The following is a 17,870-nucleotide window of genomic DNA, read 5'->3' as shown; positions in this document are numbered from 1 at the left end:
GTTATAATAAAGTCAGAATTGCAGGCAGTTACTGGTAAAATAAGAAATATTTGATCCTTCTGCATTTATGCATTTGCTCTGCTTATATGCATGCAGGACAGCAAGTGTCAACCATTGGGTATCAAGTACGGTTAATGGCATCAGTTCCAGAAGGGCAATCTATAAAATACAGGAAGCAAGAAGGTTAAGCCAAATGCATCAGTTTAAAGGGATGCCACAGAATAACAACCTTCTGTAAACAGCCTACAGTGTGTTAGGGGTAAGAAAGGGAGGCACACAGCAAGCCTTTCCGCACAGGCAAGTCTCTGCACCAAGGTATGCACACAGGCTTCTTAACCTTGAAGTGATCAAGCATGCTCAGTACAGACAGACTTCTCGGAAAGCATTATTTGCAAAACTTTGGTAAATCCAGGCAGGTGAAAACCCTCATTTAATGGCTTACAATTTGAACAGAAGACAATGTTAGGTTTCTGTTGTTTTCATGGAGTGCTAGGGCTCATCTGTAGCACACTGTTTCTGGCACAGAAGTGTTAACTACTGTTATTTTTATAGACCACATTAGCTCCCAATATGAAATACCTTGTGTCTCTACTTGGTGTCAAGCCCTGTGCTAAGATTTGTTAACTGCTTGATTACATAAGAGGAGAAGCTGTACCTGATAACAGAACCCAGCCTTAGCCTAATATTGCTCTGTAGACTGGAGCTGACCCAGACAAGGCACGATAGTGGTTTTGGTTGTTTTCAAGTCATGATGCAGGTGTCACTTAGCAAGCATTAAAGAGGAAAGTAACACAGACAGATCTGGTTTAACAAACTCCGTTTACTATTTATCAATTATTTTCTCTATAGATCTGTTCAATAAAACAAACTATACTTTGTATAACAGATTACTTCATTGCATGTATTGCACAGGCTATATTCATCTGGGCACCATGGAAACAAGATAGCAGGAGGTTACTGTCTTTTTTAAAAAATATATCATTTAGCACAATTAGACAAGATAATACTAACCATTTTAAATGGGTAATCTTTAAATATCCACAGCCATCTCATTTCAGCTGTAACGGATTAGAGAATCCACAGCATTAGTACTGGACAGGGCAAAAGGAAGGCTTCCTCTCTGTAACACGCTCGCCTTTGCTACTGGCCTCCAAAGGCATTCAGTGGGTCATCAAATGTGCTCAGTGTCTTGCTTTCAGATTTTGCTTCTGAGCCTGCTTGGGAAGATCTGCTTTTGGGAGTGGGTATCTTGACCTGGCTGCTAGAAAAGATGTCATCTAAAGGAAAAAAAAAAAAAAAAAAAAGATAGATTTTAATGTGAAGTGACTGCCAAACAGAAGTAACATTGTACATTAAGAGTCTCCAGCACACAGCAGTGACTGCCAAGGACATTCTGTGATAAACAAATGCTTTCCTGCTGCTTGCGATTCTAGATGCATTTGTAAGGACATACGTGGGAGCTGATAGCTGTAAGTCAAATTAAGTATTTTTTTTCTTCTCAGTAGAGCAGCATAATCCTTGTATTTTATAACATGTTCAGCTCTCACAGACATTTGAGAAGTACTAGTAAATTAAACCTCCACAATAAATGTCTGCTGGAAACACAACACAGAGGAGAGGAAACAGCCTAGGAGGTTCCTGGAGCGTGTGGAAGATAACTTCCTGACACAGCTGGGCAGTGAGCCGGCAGGGGAGATGCCCCACTGGACCTGCTGTTAACAGACGGGGAAGGACTGGTGGGTGGTGCAGTGGTCAGAGGACATCTTGGGCATAGCGATCACGAGATTACAAGAGTTTTCAGCTCTCAGAGAAGTAAGGAGGGGGATCTGCAGAACCGCTACCTTGGCCTTCCAGAGGGCCAGCTTTGGCCTGCTTAAGAGCCTGGTTGACAGAGTTCCTTGGGAGATAGTTCTGAAGGGCCAAGGGGCCCAGGCAGGCTGGGCATTCTTCAAGAGGGAAGTCTTAAAGGCGCAGGAGCAGGCTGTCCCCATGTGCCCAAAGACACTGCCGGCTGGCCTGGCTGGACAGGGCTTTGGCTGGAACTCAGGGAGAAAGGAGAGTCTGCCACCTTTGGAGGAAGGGGCAGGCCCCTCTGGAGGACTCTAAGGATGTTGTGAGGTTATGCAGGGCGCAGATCAGAGAGGCGAAAGCCCAGCTAGAGCTCAGGCCGGCTGCTTTGGATGCAGCAGGGAACACTGCCACAAAAGACGAGGAAAAGGCTGAGGTACTTCACACTTTCTGTGCCTCAGTCCTCAATAGTAAGACCAGCTTCCCTCTGGGAACTCAGCCTCCTGAGCTGGAAGATGGGGATGAGGAGGAGCACAATGAAGTCCCCACAGTCCAGGAGGAAACGGTCAGTGACCTGCTGCTCCACTTACATGGGCACAAGTGTAGGGGGCCAGACGGGATCTGCCCGAGGACACTGAGGGAGCTGGCAGAGGAGCTCACCAAGCCGCTCTCCATCATTTATCAACAGTCCTGGCTAACTGGGGAGGTCCCGCAAGACTGGACATTAGCCAATGTGACACCCATCTACAGAAAGGGCAGGAAAGAGGATCTGGGGAACTACAGGCCTGTCAGCCTGACCTCGGTGCTAGGGAAGGTGATGGAGCAGATTGTTCTGAGCATCATCACGTGGCACATGCAGGACAACTGAGGGATCAGGCCCAGCCAGGATGGGTTTGTGAAAGGCAGGTCCTGCTTGACGAACCTGATCTCCTTCTACAACACGATGACCTGCCTAGGGGATGAGGGAAAGGCTGTGGATGTTGTCTACCGGGACCTTAGTAAAGCCTTTGACACCATCTCCCACAGCATTCTCCTGGAGAAACTGGCTGCTCATGGCTTGGACAGGTGTGCTCTGTGCTGGGTAAAAAGCTGGCTGGACAGCTGAGCCCAAAGAGTGATAGTAGATGGAGTTATACCCAGGAGCTACCTGAAAGGGGCTGTAGGCAGGGGGGGGGGTCAGTCTCTTCTCCCAGATAACAAGGGACAGACAGGAGGAAATGGCCTCAAGTTACCCCTGGGGACATTTGCATTATATATCAGGAAAAATTTCTTTGCTGAAAGGGTGATCAAGCATTGGAACAGGCTGCCCAGGGATGTAGTGGAATCACCATCCTTGGAGGTTTTTAAAAAATGCGTAGATGCAGTGCTTAGGGACATGGTTTACTGCTGGACTTGGCAATGCTGGGTTAACAGGTTAGACTTTATGATCTCAAAGGTGTTTTCCTAAATGACTCTATGATTCTATGAAATTCCATTGTGCAAGTGCCAGATAACATCCTTCATAACACCCGGATAACGTTCTTATCTAGATTGTTAGTACCTGAGGAACCTGAAAGATCCAAGGGCTGTGGGGCTGTTGCAAAAAGAATAAATCCAAAGAGGAAAAGATGGCACTTGCTATGCAACATCCACTAGTCATCAGTCTTTAATCTACAGCTCAGTGAAGAACACAGCATAAATCACTTGAGAACAGAGCACAGCTAAGATGCAATGAGGCAGAGAGCTACAACCTCCATCCTGCTGAATATTCAAAAAGTATGTCTACACTCCTGAATCAAGATCTCTCACCACCTTCCTCAATACAAGCATTTTTGTTATGAATAACTAGAACCATGAAGTGGAAAAATATCATGTTGCTATTAAGACAGAGCCCTCCCCTGAAGGATAACAACAGGTAGAAATTAAACCCTCCAACCTGGATACCCTGTACCAGCAGCAGAGCTCACAGACCTGCACTTCTTGCTGTAACTAGTGTGAAGTGTAACTAGTTTAGGACTGTGCTCACAGAAAGAGAAAGAGCTGCTACCATACACGTGCTCAAGTGTTGCCCTGAGGCTTCCTGGGCACACACACAGTGTATCTCTTCATAGGAAGAGAAGACTCTTCACAGGAAGAACATCGAGGTTTTAACTTCAGGATACTCAGATTATGCAGTTGGACTATGAAGGAATAAAAGAATACATTTGCAAGGCTGAAATATATGGCTCATTAGTGATTCACAAGGCCTGTATAAGTAGCACATAACTAGTCTTGAATCCCTATTAAGAAAACACAGGTCTTATACAGAGGTTAATAGCCATTTACTAGTCCTGACTATAAAAACTAGTATTTCACCCTTCACCATATATCCTAACCTTGAGCAGAGGCTAAGCACGAAGTGGCTTATCACAACATGCTTGCCTTTCTCTTCTCACTACTTCTTCCACTCCAGCACGTGTCTGCTACTGTGCTGATCATAGGGATTACACAGGAATAATCCAGTACAACATTTCATCACAACAGCAGTTTAGAAAGGCAGTAAAACAGAGTAATCCCCTACTGGCATCACTCCAAAGCAAGAAGCTACCACATGGATTATCTTCAGCAGAGCAGTACAGTGCCATAAGCAGTAGAGGTATCACTCCCAGTTTATAACAAGGCTTAAAGAATAGGAAAGTTTTGGCCATGGAGAACAGTATTTGTCAAAGCTCGGTCACCATTTTGCAGACAGGCAGAGGTGACCAAGATGTTTGTGTCATCAGCTGTACGGTCGCTGAGGAGGCTAGGATAAAGACCTAGCTAAAGGTTTTTTTCTAATGCTGCCACCACATGCCTAACACAAATACAGTAGTGTCTAGAAGCTGTGGTAGGACAAGGGAAAGCAGCCTGCAGCCTCCACTCCCCCAAGACCGCACCCACTTACTGTTTTATTTACAGCAGAAAGGATGTCCTAAGACAACAGTATACAGCCCTGATAAAGTCCTATTATGATCACTTAAGGCGACCCTTAACCTGAAGCATAGGCAAATGCCAGTTCTACTGCTCTACTGCCAGCAGGGCATCCTCCACCTTCAGGCATCCTCCCTACACTCCTGTTGGTGTTCTGGAGCTCCGTTGCTTTAGGCACTAAGAAGCTGCGCACCTATGATTGCACCACAGAACAATCAACACTCCAGAGGTAGATGAAGTCTATCAGATACAGGGTGCTGTAGGTATCACAATCAGATGTGTGACATAAAACAACAAGCTCTAGCACCAGAGTAGATGTTAAAAGTGGAAGTGCAAATGACAGGTTCTGTTGTGGCTAATTTTCAACGATATTTTCAAGTGGCACTCTACAACTGTTTTATTCAACATGAGGTCTGGGGGTTTGTGCTGAAATATTTGGAAGGGGTAGCTCTTTGGGAAATTCTTTTGTTTGCTACAGGCTACATGAAAAAATGTAAATTATTAAAATAAGATATTTTAATCATCCAATACATTATTTCAAATACTTTGCCTGCAAACATTTAAGTCTTATTTTTTTATATCAGTTGAGAAAGTTTTGAAATCTTGAGATGTTCATTCTCCGGTAAGGTTTCTAACACATTTACAGACTTCAACCAGGTCATTCCATCAGGCTGGAATGCTTAACAGCAGTCCAAGCAAAACAGTGATAAGTCAGATTCAATTTGAATAGGTTGGAAAGAATGAAGACTGACAAGAATCAAAGCTAGAGAAGGGAATTTTTGTCTTAGAGGAAAAGAAATACTTGCAATCCCAAAGAAGAGCTATAAACATGAAGAGCCTGAGAACAGACAGACACAGGTGGAGATCAAACGACTTTCAATACCTCCACTGATGAAGATCAGGAAAAGAGCATGCTTTGCATCATTTCAAATTGCTATATGCTGCTTTTTCAACAAATTATACAAGATAAACTTTTGTTCTCAGGTGTAGTATTTGTAAATTGTTCTGGGTATACTTGGATGTAAACAAAATCTTACAGGCTCCAAGGCCGTCAACATGACAGTGAAGGTGGGGCAGGAAGAGATGCTAACTTCTTCATATCAATGATTCACCTAAAGGTACAATACAAAAAGCTGTGTAGACTGAAATGCAGAATGGATCTCAGAGCCATAACAACATGAGATTAATCTCTTACTCCAGACAAAAATTTTTCTCATTCCCACAGGTAAGAAAATCCCTATAGGAATTAAACTATTTCTTCTCTCAGAATTTAATACACTCTACTAAACCATGTAAATGCTGTGCTAGTTCTACAAATCTAAGAAGTTCACACCCAAGGTTAAAATCCAAAGATGACCAGGGATTTCAGAGCAGTTGAAAAGTTAAAAGAAAGCAAAGTGTTCTAAAACATCTTCAATGAATGCAACTCAGGACAGTATTATGAGATTAGCAGCAAGTCATTAGACACTCACCCATATCATCATCAAATATAGATTTTTGTTCCACCTTTTTCTTGGTCTTCTTTTCTTTCGGTTTTACGGTGAGATCCGCAAAAATATCAATGTTATCATCAAACAGGTTAGTCTCTGGCATTTTCTCTTTTGCTTTGTTCATTGGTTTAATTGCCTCAGTAGCAAATATATCATCCTTGGAGCAAAGCACAGAGAGATCATCAATACACAACACACTTCAAGAGAATAGTCACGATTCGTACGCAACAACTGAGATGTTAAATTCAACTGACAGCCTTGCACTTCTCAAACCTGAGAAGTTTGAGTCCCTTCTCATGGAGGACCTGGCAGAAGTGCCATAATGTGGGATTATGCACAGGTCAAGCACAGCACACAGATGCTTCCATCAGCTGCCCAGACTGACAACTTTATTCCTTTTTTTTAAAAAAAATATTTTTAAGAGAGTTATTTGAGCTGCTGTCCGCTGAACAGACTGCTAATATCCAAATACTTTACTACTCTGATAATCATAGGTATGTTGTCACAGCACAGTAAGTGACATGCCTGCTCCATGTTAAGGCTCCACCTTTTCATCCACTCTTGCTATTAAGGGGGTGAACAACCAAAGATGGGGTTTCTATTGCCCAGTAATAGAGCATGATTGGCAGTTTACTTCCCTACCTATCCTGCATACCCCATCTTATTCAGCAGCCTCCAATAAGTTTGTGTTTAAGTAAAGGGGTCTGCATAAGGCCCAGGGGATCAAGAAGGCCAAGTTGGCAGGCTCAACCATTACCTCAAAGATATCTTGGGCACTAGGGTCAACAGCTTGCCGGACAACAGATTTCAAATCCTTTTTTCCAGTTTTCTGACAGGTGAAGAGAGAGTCTTCCTCTTCCTCCAGAAAAGGTATAGGGCTGCTTTTTGTTGAAGATTTTTGCTGTACAGGCTGGAAGAGATCATTGCTGTCCTGATCGCCCAGAACAGACAGATCAGACTTTTTTTCCCTGCCCTTGATGAGTTTGTTAGCTACGCTGTCTGGCATTCCCTCCTTTAACTTTGATTGTGCAGCTGGTTTGGATGCTGAGCTGCTTGCAAAAAAGTCTTCTGATTCAAACAGATCATCCCCTTGGTCCATGGATTCTGGAGGAAGGAGTTTGTTTGTCCCAGCATACAAAACACTGCCATGAGCTGGTAGTGACACACCAGAGAGAAAGCCATTTTCCTTGGAGTCTGCTTCAGTACTAAGAGGCTCCTTTATGTTCACTACTGCTGACATCTGTTTTGGTAGAGAGAACTGTGATTCTTTAGAACTGTCTATCTCCTCACCCTCTTCAGACTCTTGGGCAGCTAGACGGCGGGCCATTCTGCTAGGAGGTCTTCGTTTTCCTGTAACCTTGATCCTGGTCTGCAAGAAAGGAGTAAAAGCAGAGTAGGGTTATACAGAAGGAAAAAGAACCATCCACACTGCACAGAAGACAGGTTAGGATTCCTGTTGTTTCCTCCTAGCACTTTGCTTTCACAACACTGCAATTAACACGCATCACCCATTTCACTAACACACATCACACTAAAACTCAATTATGTGCAAGTTCTGCTCACAGCTCTGGTTTAAGTTACTTAAACAGCTACATGTACGTTTAAACAAATGCTCAGTTGGGAATCTTCAGCAAGGAATGCTGAGACAACGCTGATTTATGTCATAAGGAGAAATAACAGGAACCATTCATCATCAGCTGCTTAGCATCATCCATTCTCCCCATTTTTCAGAAAGAGGAAAGACAGACAAGTGGGACATTTAAGCTCGGAGTAGTTTGCAGCAAAGTTCAGAAAAATAACCCAGTGCTTTTGATTTGCTGCCCCCTGTTCATTCCGCAGCAGGTGGAATTGTGGTACAAAAGCAACAGTACTTGCATGTAGAGTCTCACAATAAAGGTCAGCAAGCCACTCTAGCCCCTCGGCTTTAGGTAATACCTTAGTCAGACAGCTTGCTAATCCAGGGGCTTCTGCGCAGTTAGTCTGTCCAAGCCATGACTAATTATGTTTTCCATTTAATTTCATTTTATGTATAGCCTTCTGCAGTTCATTCTTCCGCTGCTTTGAAAGAAGCCCCCCTGCAAGCTTCCATTATAGCCTCTACCATATCACATATGGACAGGAGTATTCACATAGGTAGGGAAACAGACCAGTACAGCCTCCTCTTCCCTTTTGTTAATTGCAGTGTTGGAGTAGAAAGACAATCTGGATGGATATGCTGTAACACAGCTTAAAGGAGCCACGTGCTTTTGTCAGAATCATTGCAGAAACACATCTGCCTTCAGAGTGTGGGGCTGTTTTAATCAGAGCATGGCTGAAAACCACAAAAATGATGATGGGAGATGCACTTGAAAAAATCTGACCCCTGCTCCATGCACTGTTGTTTGAAAGGATAGCCAGAATGGTGGATAGGTTGCTTTGTTCAACCCTTCGGAAAAAAATGCATTTGGCTGCATACATTCACAGCTTAAACTCAAACTTGAAAGGCTGAAGAATCACATACCAGAAGTAAAGCATGTAACCAGAGCCACAAAAAAAAATTACTGTATAGCTACTGAGATACCTCTCAGATTAATTCTGTAAACAAACATGCATCATCACTATGCTAAAGTCAACATTTGAGGTTTACCATACGCAGCTATGTGAGATCTACTCTTCTGCAAGCTTATCTCTTTAAAAGTATCACGATAGAGGTGTTTGTCTGTTGTGCAGGACATGCTGGTATTAGAAACAACTATGCCTACATGGTAACGCATTAGTTTGATGTACAAGCTTTAAAGCCATTTGACACTAAGGGGTCATGTCAGCTATTGTGGTGACAGCTGCTGCACCTTCCCAAGTCATCTCTGCTACTCATCGAGTAATTAACAGTCCCAGCAGCATTAAGGAAGGAAAGAATCAAAGTTAGGATACTGAGTTATCTTATTCAAACAGCTGCTGTCAGGAAACCCGAGATTTATAAAATCAAAAGCAACCAGACCAAATCTTAACTACATGGTTCAAGCTTGCTTTTTTTTTTTTTTTTTTTTTAAGAACCCCTAAATCTTTAATTAGAATATGCCTTTTTCAGTCCATAAAGTAAAAGGTATAAACAAAAATAAGTGACTCAGGAGGCAGAGATCTACCATATCAAAAGCTGTAACACTTTGTTGTTTTCTGTGGGATTTTTCATTAAAAACAGTTTTTATTTGAAAAAGAATTGATATTGAAAGTTCAGGATAACATGACACTTTTATCCACTGAGGAGGTAAAGGTCAAGCTACAGCACTAATGCGTTCTTGATATCTTGCCACAGCAACTGTCCATAACATGCTTTGTACTTAATTTAGAGAGACGCCTTTTTTATGGTTTTCAGGTTGGCATCTCCTGGGACATCAGGACAAGATGTTATGCTATAAAGTACCTTTAACCTATAGAGAAAAACACTGTATTTGGGGAACGTACATGTGTACCTTAAAAAGGCACAGAATTAAGCATATGCATAAGGCCCTTATAGAGCTAAGAATGTAGGAGGCTTGACTTTCTCTTCAGTGGTCCACTGAAGAGAGAGGAGATGAGACTTTCATACCTCCATTTAGATTCAGATAGGCCACGCTTAGCAGAACATGCATACCAAAACACAAATTCCAGCATGAGGACAGACTGTGGTTTTAATCCCCCTTTCCATTTTCCTAAATACCAAGGTTACCTTATTGGCACTGTGCAAAGTATCCGCTTGCATAGGCTGATCAAAGCTAACACCTAGGTCTTCGTTGTTTCCTGAAGCAGAGAAGGCTTCGCTGTTCTGTACATCCTTGGGCTCGTGTAAAGGAGTATCCAGAACTGGTAAGGGGGACTTCACATTAGAGACCTTGGGCATTGCACCAGGTAGTAAGGCTGCAGGGTTAATAGCTAAATTAGCCTATAAAACAATAGAAAACAAAAGCATACACACAAGAAGAGATCACATTAATAACTCTTTAAGTGCAAGCATGGCCCCAGAGAATGAGCAAGCACTAGCATATGTGGGCATTCAAGTTCTACTTCTACAAGTGCCTGGCCTTTCTTACACCTATGCACTTCTGCATCACCCACATCCTCTGTCTCACTAAGCCTGTGGAGGGCTCAACACTTATTCTGTATAAGAGCTTCAGGAACAGCATGGCTACGTTATGTTGAACTAGACGCCTATGTAGCTCAGTATCCTTTCTGAGGACAACAATGGTTCTGACATTAATTCCCACATTCTGACATCGTTCCCACAAAAGTAGGACTCTGCTTTAGTTTCCACTCTCCCGCATTACAACCAGGAACAGACAGGAAGCTTTAGCAGCTATAGACACCCACGAGCAAGGTCTGTGTGGAGACACTGTTCCAGCAGTACACACTGACTCCTGTAAATAGAAACTTCTGCTTGTAGTGGGTGACTCTCTGTTAGGGGGCACCAAGATACCCATCTGCTGGCCTGACAGGGAGTCACAAGAGGTATGCTGCCTTCCAGGAGCCAAGGTCCAAAGAGGGTACTACAACTTGTCAAGAGCACGGCCTGCTATCCTCCCGTACTCTTTCACATGGGCACAAATGACACTGCAAGCCAGAACCTGGGCAGAATCAAGGAAGATTATAAAACCCTGGGGCCACAGGTGAAACATTTTGGTGCCCAAGTCATTTTCTCTTACATTTTACCAGTAAGAGGAAAGGGTGCAGCCAGAAATAGATTTATACTGCACACCAACTTATGGCTTCACAGCTGGTGCTGTCATGAGGGATTTGGCTTCTGCAACAATGCGACATTCTTTGACTAGACCCTGTTAGGGTGGGATGGGACCCATCTGTCTAGAAGCAGCAAGGGAATCTTTGGCAGCAGACTGGACAGCTTGGTGGGATGGGCTTTAAACTGAAGGACTTGGTGTGGGTTGGGGTCCAAGGTGGCAATGCTCACACCATCACATCCAACTGGGGAATAAGCCAGGCCAACCAGAGCAGCGATGCATGTTCCCTTGCTGCCTCCCAAGATGGGTACAGAAGGCCAGCCACCTCAAGGGTGTGCGTGGCCATGGTGGATCCTCTTGCAGCCCTCCTGGGAAACCTGTGTGCTCTGAAGTGCCTGTACACCCACGCACGCAGCACGGGGAATACACAGGAAGAATGACAGAGCAGTGTGCGGTGGCAGGGCCATGATCTCATTGCAGTTATGGGGACATGGTGGGGTAGCCCACATCACTGGAATGCTGTCATGGGTGACCATGTACTTTTTAGGAATGTCCATTTGGAATTAAATCTGGTGAGGGAGGTCAAGGACAACAAGAAGGGTTTCTTCAAATACATCAGCAGGAAAATGATGACTTGGGAAAACGTGGGCCTGCTGCTGAATGAGGTGGGTGCCCTGGGGACAAAGGACACAGAGGAGGTGGAGTTACTGAATGCTGCCTTTGCTTCAGTCCTCGCTGCTGAGGCTGGCCCTCTGGTTTCCCAGACCCTGGAGGCAAGAGAAGAAGCCTGGAGAAAGACAGACTTTCCCTTGGTCAAGGAGGATCATTTTGAGATCACTTGAGCAAACCTGACACCCACAAATCCATGGGGCCCGATGGGATGCACCCCTGAGTGCTGAGGGAGCCGGCAGGTGTTATTGCCAAGCCACTCTCCATCATCTTTGAAAGGGCGTGGAGAACAGGAGAGGTACCAGAGGACTGGAGGAAAGCCAGTGTCACTCCAGCCTTCAGAAAGGGCAAGAAGGAGGACCCAGGAAACTACAGGCTGGTCAGCCTCATCTCCATCCCTGGAAAGGTGATGGAACAGCTCATCCTGGAGGTCATCTCTAAGCATATGGAGGGGAAGGTGGTCATCAGGACCAGTCAACATGGATTTACCAAAGAGAAAAGGCCTGACCAACCTGATAACCTTCTAGGATGGAATGACTGGCTGGGTAGATGAGAGGACAGCAGTGGATGTTGTCTATCTTGACCTCAGCAAGGCTTTTGACACTGTCTCCCATAACATCCTCACACGTAAACTGAGGAAGTGTGGGTTAGATGAGGAGACAAGTGAGGTGGACTAAGAAATGGCTGATTGTCATAGCTCAGAGGGTTGTGACCAGCAGCACAGAGCGTAGCTGGAGGCCCGTAGCTAGCGGTGTTCCCCAGGGGTCAGTACTGGGCCCAGTCCTGTTCAACTTACTCATCAGTGACCAGGATGAAGGGACAGAGCTACCCTCAGAGCGTTTGCAGGTGACACAGAGCTGGGAGGAGTGGCTGATACACCAGGAGGCTGCGCTGCCGTTCAGTGAGACCGGGACAGGCTGGAGAGCCGGGCAGAGAGGAACCTGATGAAGTCCAGCAAAGGCAAGTGTAGGGTCTGCACCTGGGGAGGAACAACCCCATGCACCGGTACGGGCTGGGGCTGGCCTGCTGGGAGGCAGCTCTGCAGAGAAGGACGTGGGAGTGCTGGTGGACAGCAAGTTGCCCACGAGCCAGCAGTGTGCCCTGGTGGCCAAGGCAGCCAGAAGGACCCTGGGGTGCATTAGGAGGAGCATGGCCAGCAGGTCGAGGGAGGTGATCCTGCCCCTCTGCTCTGCGCTGGGGAGGCTGCAGCTGGAGTGCTGTGTCCAGCGCTGGGCTCCCCAGTCCAAGAGGGACAGGGAACTGCTGGGGAGGGCCCAGCGCAGGGCTGCAAAGGCAGTGAGGGGACCAGGGCATCTCCCTTGTGACGAAAGGCTGGGAGAGCTGGGCCTGCTCAGCCTGGAGAAGACTGAGAGGGGACCTGTCAATGTCTTCAAATATCTTGAGGGCAGGTGCCAAGAGGACGGGGCCAGGCTCTTTTCAGTGGTGCCCAGCGACAGGACAAGGGGCAGCGGGCACAAACTGCAACACGGGAAGCTCCTTCTGAATATGGGGAAGAACGTCTTCACTTTGAGGGTGACAGAGCCCTGTCACAGGCTGCCCAGAGAGGCTGTGGAGCCTCCTTCTCTGGGGACATTCAAAACCCGCCTGGATGGGATTCTGTGCAACCTGCTGTAGGTGAACCTGTGTTAGCAGGGGTGTTGGACTACATGATGTCCAGAGGTCCCTTCCAACCCTGATCATTCTGTGATTAAAAGTGATATTGTGATACAGACAGTTATTAGTCATTTCATGTCAGAGAGGGACATAACCAAAAGCCCAAACCCCTAAGAGTCTCCGAACGTACTTAAAATAGTGCTGAGAATAGCAGGTCAAAGAGGAGCCCACCCTCTGCCCCCACACAGAGTAAAAAGTGCTGCTCAGAGTCAGTTCTGAAATGGGAGGGGGAAATAATATTATACATGCAATATAGAAAAAGTAATAGAAAATAGCCCATCTAAAAAAAAAAAATAATTGCAAGAGTAAAGTAAGGAAGTAGAAGATTTTGTTTCAGAGAAAGCCATCAGTGAGGCAAGGAAGACTGGTTTTTTTTGAAAGTCAAAATGCCAATAAAGTTAATTACTTGTAGCTTTCCAATCCGAGATGAGGGCTCTTTGGTTTTAATTGGAACAGGACCTGCAAATTTCTGCACAGAATTACAGTGGATTAAACAAGTGGAGAAATTGTTATCAACCAGATTATAGTTTGCATTTTAACACATCTATAGAAAGCTGCTCACTGCTTACCAATTTCTTTTGAAGACATCTTGTTACCACCACATTCTTCTGCCAGAGCTACAGTCACTCAGTTTTCAGCTTCAGTTCCCCACATGCCACAGCCCCATCTTCATTACTACATTTCATTCCACCCTCCTTCTACCCAATTATTATACTTTGCCATAGTAACCCAACTTCCACCTTCTCCAGGTCACACAACACCACTCAAATCAAACTGTTACAGCTACCCTCCCTCCTTGCTTATTCTCTCCCCTAAGACCCTCTGAAGCCATGTTGCTCGATCATGATATAACTAACTTTTCTCTTTGTGACTGGCTATGATAGGGTCATAGGGATGCCAAGGGGGCTGCAAAAATGTACCTCTCGGCCTGCAAGGAAAACAGCTTCAGAGAAGTGAGTGCTCCTCTATAAAAAGCAGGCCATTAGTGCCAGAAATAAGACTAGACTAAAAGAGCAAGAACAGCTGTTTGGTCTGAAGACATGGGTCAATTGTAGGACTCAGGGATGAATATAATGAGCTGAGGTGCTCTTCCTAGGGCTTGCTCTTTACATGTTTGTAGTCTACATGGTTCTGTGAGCTAGTCTGTATTGCTGTTGGTATGATTGGGCAGTCAGAGCTCCTTCAGCCACACTGAAGTAACTGAGGGTTTGCAAAGGTTTGGACACTGGTTTTGGGGTGTTGATAGCATGACAGAGGAATCCTAGTGTCCAAGGAGATCATTCTTCACTTAAATCATGTGGTATTCAGCTGAACTTGACAGGCTGAGCTCATTCTTAGACGAGGCTGTCAATTGCTACAAAAAATAAGGGAAGATAAGTGTGGTTCTACACTTCAAGGAGTACTTCACCATAAGGGAAGACAGGCTAATTACTAGCCCTACAGATTTGCTTTGTGTTCCTCAGCCCAGGGGAGAAAAAACACCACCCACCCTCCGCAATGAAAAGCAAATCTCTTACAGATGGAAATCCAACAAGCAGCTCTGGTGAGGCACAAGCCTGAAATCAGATCCAGACTGCCTCTCCCAGAGACCCTTGGTTCTGAAAGATTAAGGACAGGAGTAGGAGACATTTTGCTCACCATAAAGTCTCCAAGATAAGATTCTCAACAGCCACAGATCTGTGTTGCATGCCTTGATCTCCTTCCTGAGAAAGCCTACCTGTACTTTAAAGAGCACATTCACTCTTAACAGACACTGGCACTTCAGAAATGAATAAACAACAACCCATTTTCAGTTCAACTGGACCTGATGTATAGTTCTTCACTGCCTTGTACGTTGTCCTTTGAAGCGTGTGGGCAATGAATAAAACACTGTATCAATAGCATTTAGACTTCTTGCTAGTAACAGTGCACCTGCTGATAACCAGAGAGAAGTTTGGCCATGCATTGCCACTCTGCAGCCAGTGAATCCAGGCATTAGTTTTGATCTTTTCAAGACACATACTGAAAACAAAATGATACATCTTTCTCTTTGCATGCTGTTCAAGGCATAAGATTTAAGTACTTGCCTCTGTAGTTACTGCCTTCAGAGCTTCATCTTGTTTGGTACTTAAAGCATTTTCTAGAAGGTTACTGCTCTCCAAGGAAGGACCAGTACTGGTCTTAAGAGTTTTCTTCTCGGCTATTTTCTGAAAGTAATAACAGAACAAGTCAACATGAATTGGCTATAAAGCATGGTCTGCAGATTAAAACAAAAAACAAAACAAAAAAACACCACCTAAAACAAGCAAAGCTTTTTAAAATCTTGCTTCATCTGAGAAGAGAACTAGCCACATCTTTTGGCTCTGCAGTCCATAGCAGGCATTGCCTTTTGGCTCCGCAGTGACAAGGGCCTTCCACTCCTTCATTCCTACCTCAACTTTTGCTGTCTATGTTAATGATAAATGAGAGTTTCAACAAACTTCCAAATGCATACAGATTTCCTCATGCACAGGACAGCAAAGAATATAAAAGGCACAAAGCTAGCTAAGAAACACTGCTATTTTTACGTTTTCAAGCAAACAGGCTCCATATATAACTGCCAAGCACTAATTACTTAAGACCACCCCTTCCACAGTCCTCAAAGGAACTGTTTCCAGCAACTATTGCATTTTCCAGCCCAACTTCCAGCTATAGACATTAAAATAGACTAAAGTAAGAGTTGACTTCACTTTAAGCCAGATGTTTAGAGTAGCAGCTCAGAATGCGTGTTAGGACTTTGACCTCAGACCACCTGTAATGCAGTCTAGTTCATTACTGCAGCTCCTTGCCCTCTAAAAAGAATCCCATGATTCACAAGTATTCTAATACTGCATTCATTACCTTAAATCAAACCAACCTGCAGAGACTTTAATTAAATAAGCATAGTGCAAGGCTCATCAGTCAGGTGTGAACTACAGGAAAGCAATATTAGCAAGTTAAACAATAAAACCATTAAAAAATACAAAATACTAGTCTGATTTCTGCTCAGATGTGCTCTCTTACACCTAAGCCAGTCCAAGTGGTACACAAAACTAAAAAGAATCCAATCCTCTCATCCCAGATTTGGCAGACCTAATGCATCTGTTTGTTTCCTGTGCCTCCAGGGTCACAATGACCATTTCTATCCTCCCAAAAACACTTGAGATATCACTTCACTTCTTGTGGGAATACATATGGGAAGAATTCCTTCCATATACTTTCCAATGCCTTTTATATAAGCCATTTACAGTAGAGGAACAGATACCGGAAGACTTGTTTTAGTGGTACTGAAGAGATCATCCTCATTGTCATCCCCAAAAAGCCCTCCTCCAGATGATGGCTTGAGGATACGGTTTGCAGGCTAAAGAGACAAAGAATAAAGAAAAGATGTGTCAGATCAAAAGCACATCTCCTCCGGCCCACGATGCCTGAACTGATGTTAGCACTTGGCCCTCCCTGGAAAGCAGTGACTGTTCAAACAAGGAACACCAGTAGGCTGTACACTTCAAAGACTGTTTTTAAATAGCGGGTTCAGAGGAGAATTTTGAACTCACTATTGATTTCTTGGGGCTGGCAAAGAGGTCGACATCCGGATCATTGTCCTTCTGAAGTTTGTGACTGAAGAGGAGCTCTTCATCTTGAAAGACTCCAGTGCTTTTGGGCCAAGTAGTTTTCTCAGAAGCCTGGAACAAGAGAAGAAAGGTCCACACAGTGAGAAACTCCCTCCCCTTAAGGAGTTTATTTACCTAGTGAAAATGCAGGTTGCAATTCACCTGAAGCTACACTGTGACCCTGGTAACAAAAATAAAACTTGAACTGCTAGTTAAATATTTTACTTTGACCAAATTTGTGAAACTTACTGTGTAAGTATTTGTATTCACAGTTCAATTTCACGAGAAGACATTAACCAAAATGTATCTGTCTGCTGACCTGAGATCCTGCCGCTACTATTTACTTGTAAAGCTTCCTTAGAAGGAAGAAAAAAAAAATTCAGTATGTTACCATGAGTGTGCAGTAAGGTTTATATTTCAGTAGTAAGGTTTATATTTCAGTAAGACTTTAATGCCTTGAATTTTTCAGCTGAGGGTGCAGGTCACAGAAGTGAGAGGAAGAGAATTTGGTTAATTATCTTTCTAAGGTACCTTTTTAAAAGAAGAATAATATAATAAAAAAAACCCCAAACCTAAAGCTGAAGGCCTGTAAAGCTGTTACTGTCGCTAGATTCTCTATTCTCCTCCCACTAAAGCAACCGCACCCCCACAATGAAGAACAGAACATACTGTCTGCCTTTGGCAAAGGCTTGTACTTTCCAATTTGCTGGTGCTGGGGAAGATTGACAGTCAAACATAACAACTTATCAGCCCTCCATTATCTGGCAAACCAACCAGTATCAGTTGCTTGGACACCAAAACCAATGTCTTTCTATGATCATGGTCACTGTATGCACCCAGGCTGATTTTCAAAAGGCGAAGGGCCCCACTGAATGTCTAGGTAAAGGCCAGTATCTATGTTTCACCACCCAGCTGTCTCTTCAGGACCTACACAAATGAAAGTATGCCTCTGAAGAGCGTGACTGAACATCCAGTAGCATAACATCAGACTCAACTTCCAAGCAGCAGGAGCAGTAGTCATAAGA

At 44.3% G+C, this 17,870-nt stretch overlaps 2 protein-coding genes across 5 annotated transcripts in view; one reads left to right on the top strand and one right to left on the bottom strand.

Annotated features, from left to right (window-relative positions):
* LOC129736772 (uncharacterized) overlaps positions 1-17,870 on the top strand; it is a 127,117-nt gene that overhangs the window by 78,020 nt on the left and 31,227 nt on the right. The gene's annotated exons all lie outside the window — the stretch shown is intronic.
* The window catches only part of WASHC2C (WASH complex subunit 2C), a 41,929-nt gene continuing 24,861 nt past the window's right edge, over positions 803-17,870 (bottom strand). For 3 of the 4 annotated variants that reach the window (XM_055720160.1, XM_055720162.1, XM_055720161.1), the window contains 8 exons: positions 16,789-16,917; positions 16,500-16,595; positions 15,304-15,423; positions 13,644-13,706; positions 9,892-10,104; positions 6,964-7,575; positions 6,189-6,363; positions 803-1,277 (listed from right to left, as the gene is read on the bottom strand). In XM_055720160.1, coding sequence (XP_055576135.1) covers positions 1,141-1,277; positions 6,189-6,363; positions 6,964-7,575; positions 9,892-10,104; positions 13,644-13,706; positions 15,304-15,423; positions 16,500-16,595; positions 16,789-16,917 — 1,545 coding nt within the window. In that variant the 3' untranslated portion in view covers positions 803-1,140. The remainder of the gene's footprint in view (positions 1,278-6,188; positions 6,364-6,963; positions 7,576-9,891; positions 10,105-13,643; positions 13,707-15,303; positions 15,424-16,499; positions 16,596-16,788; positions 16,918-17,870) is intronic. The other variant, XM_055720163.1, reaches the window with a different exon arrangement.

Source organism: Falco cherrug, chromosome 9 (genome assembly GCF_023634085.1).
Source record: "Falco cherrug isolate bFalChe1 chromosome 9, bFalChe1.pri, whole genome shotgun sequence".
Classification (NCBI taxonomy): domain Eukaryota; kingdom Metazoa; phylum Chordata; class Aves; order Falconiformes; family Falconidae; genus Falco; species Falco cherrug.
The sequence above is the reverse complement of the archived record's forward strand: the minus strand, read 5'-3'. Positions and strand labels throughout refer to the sequence as shown.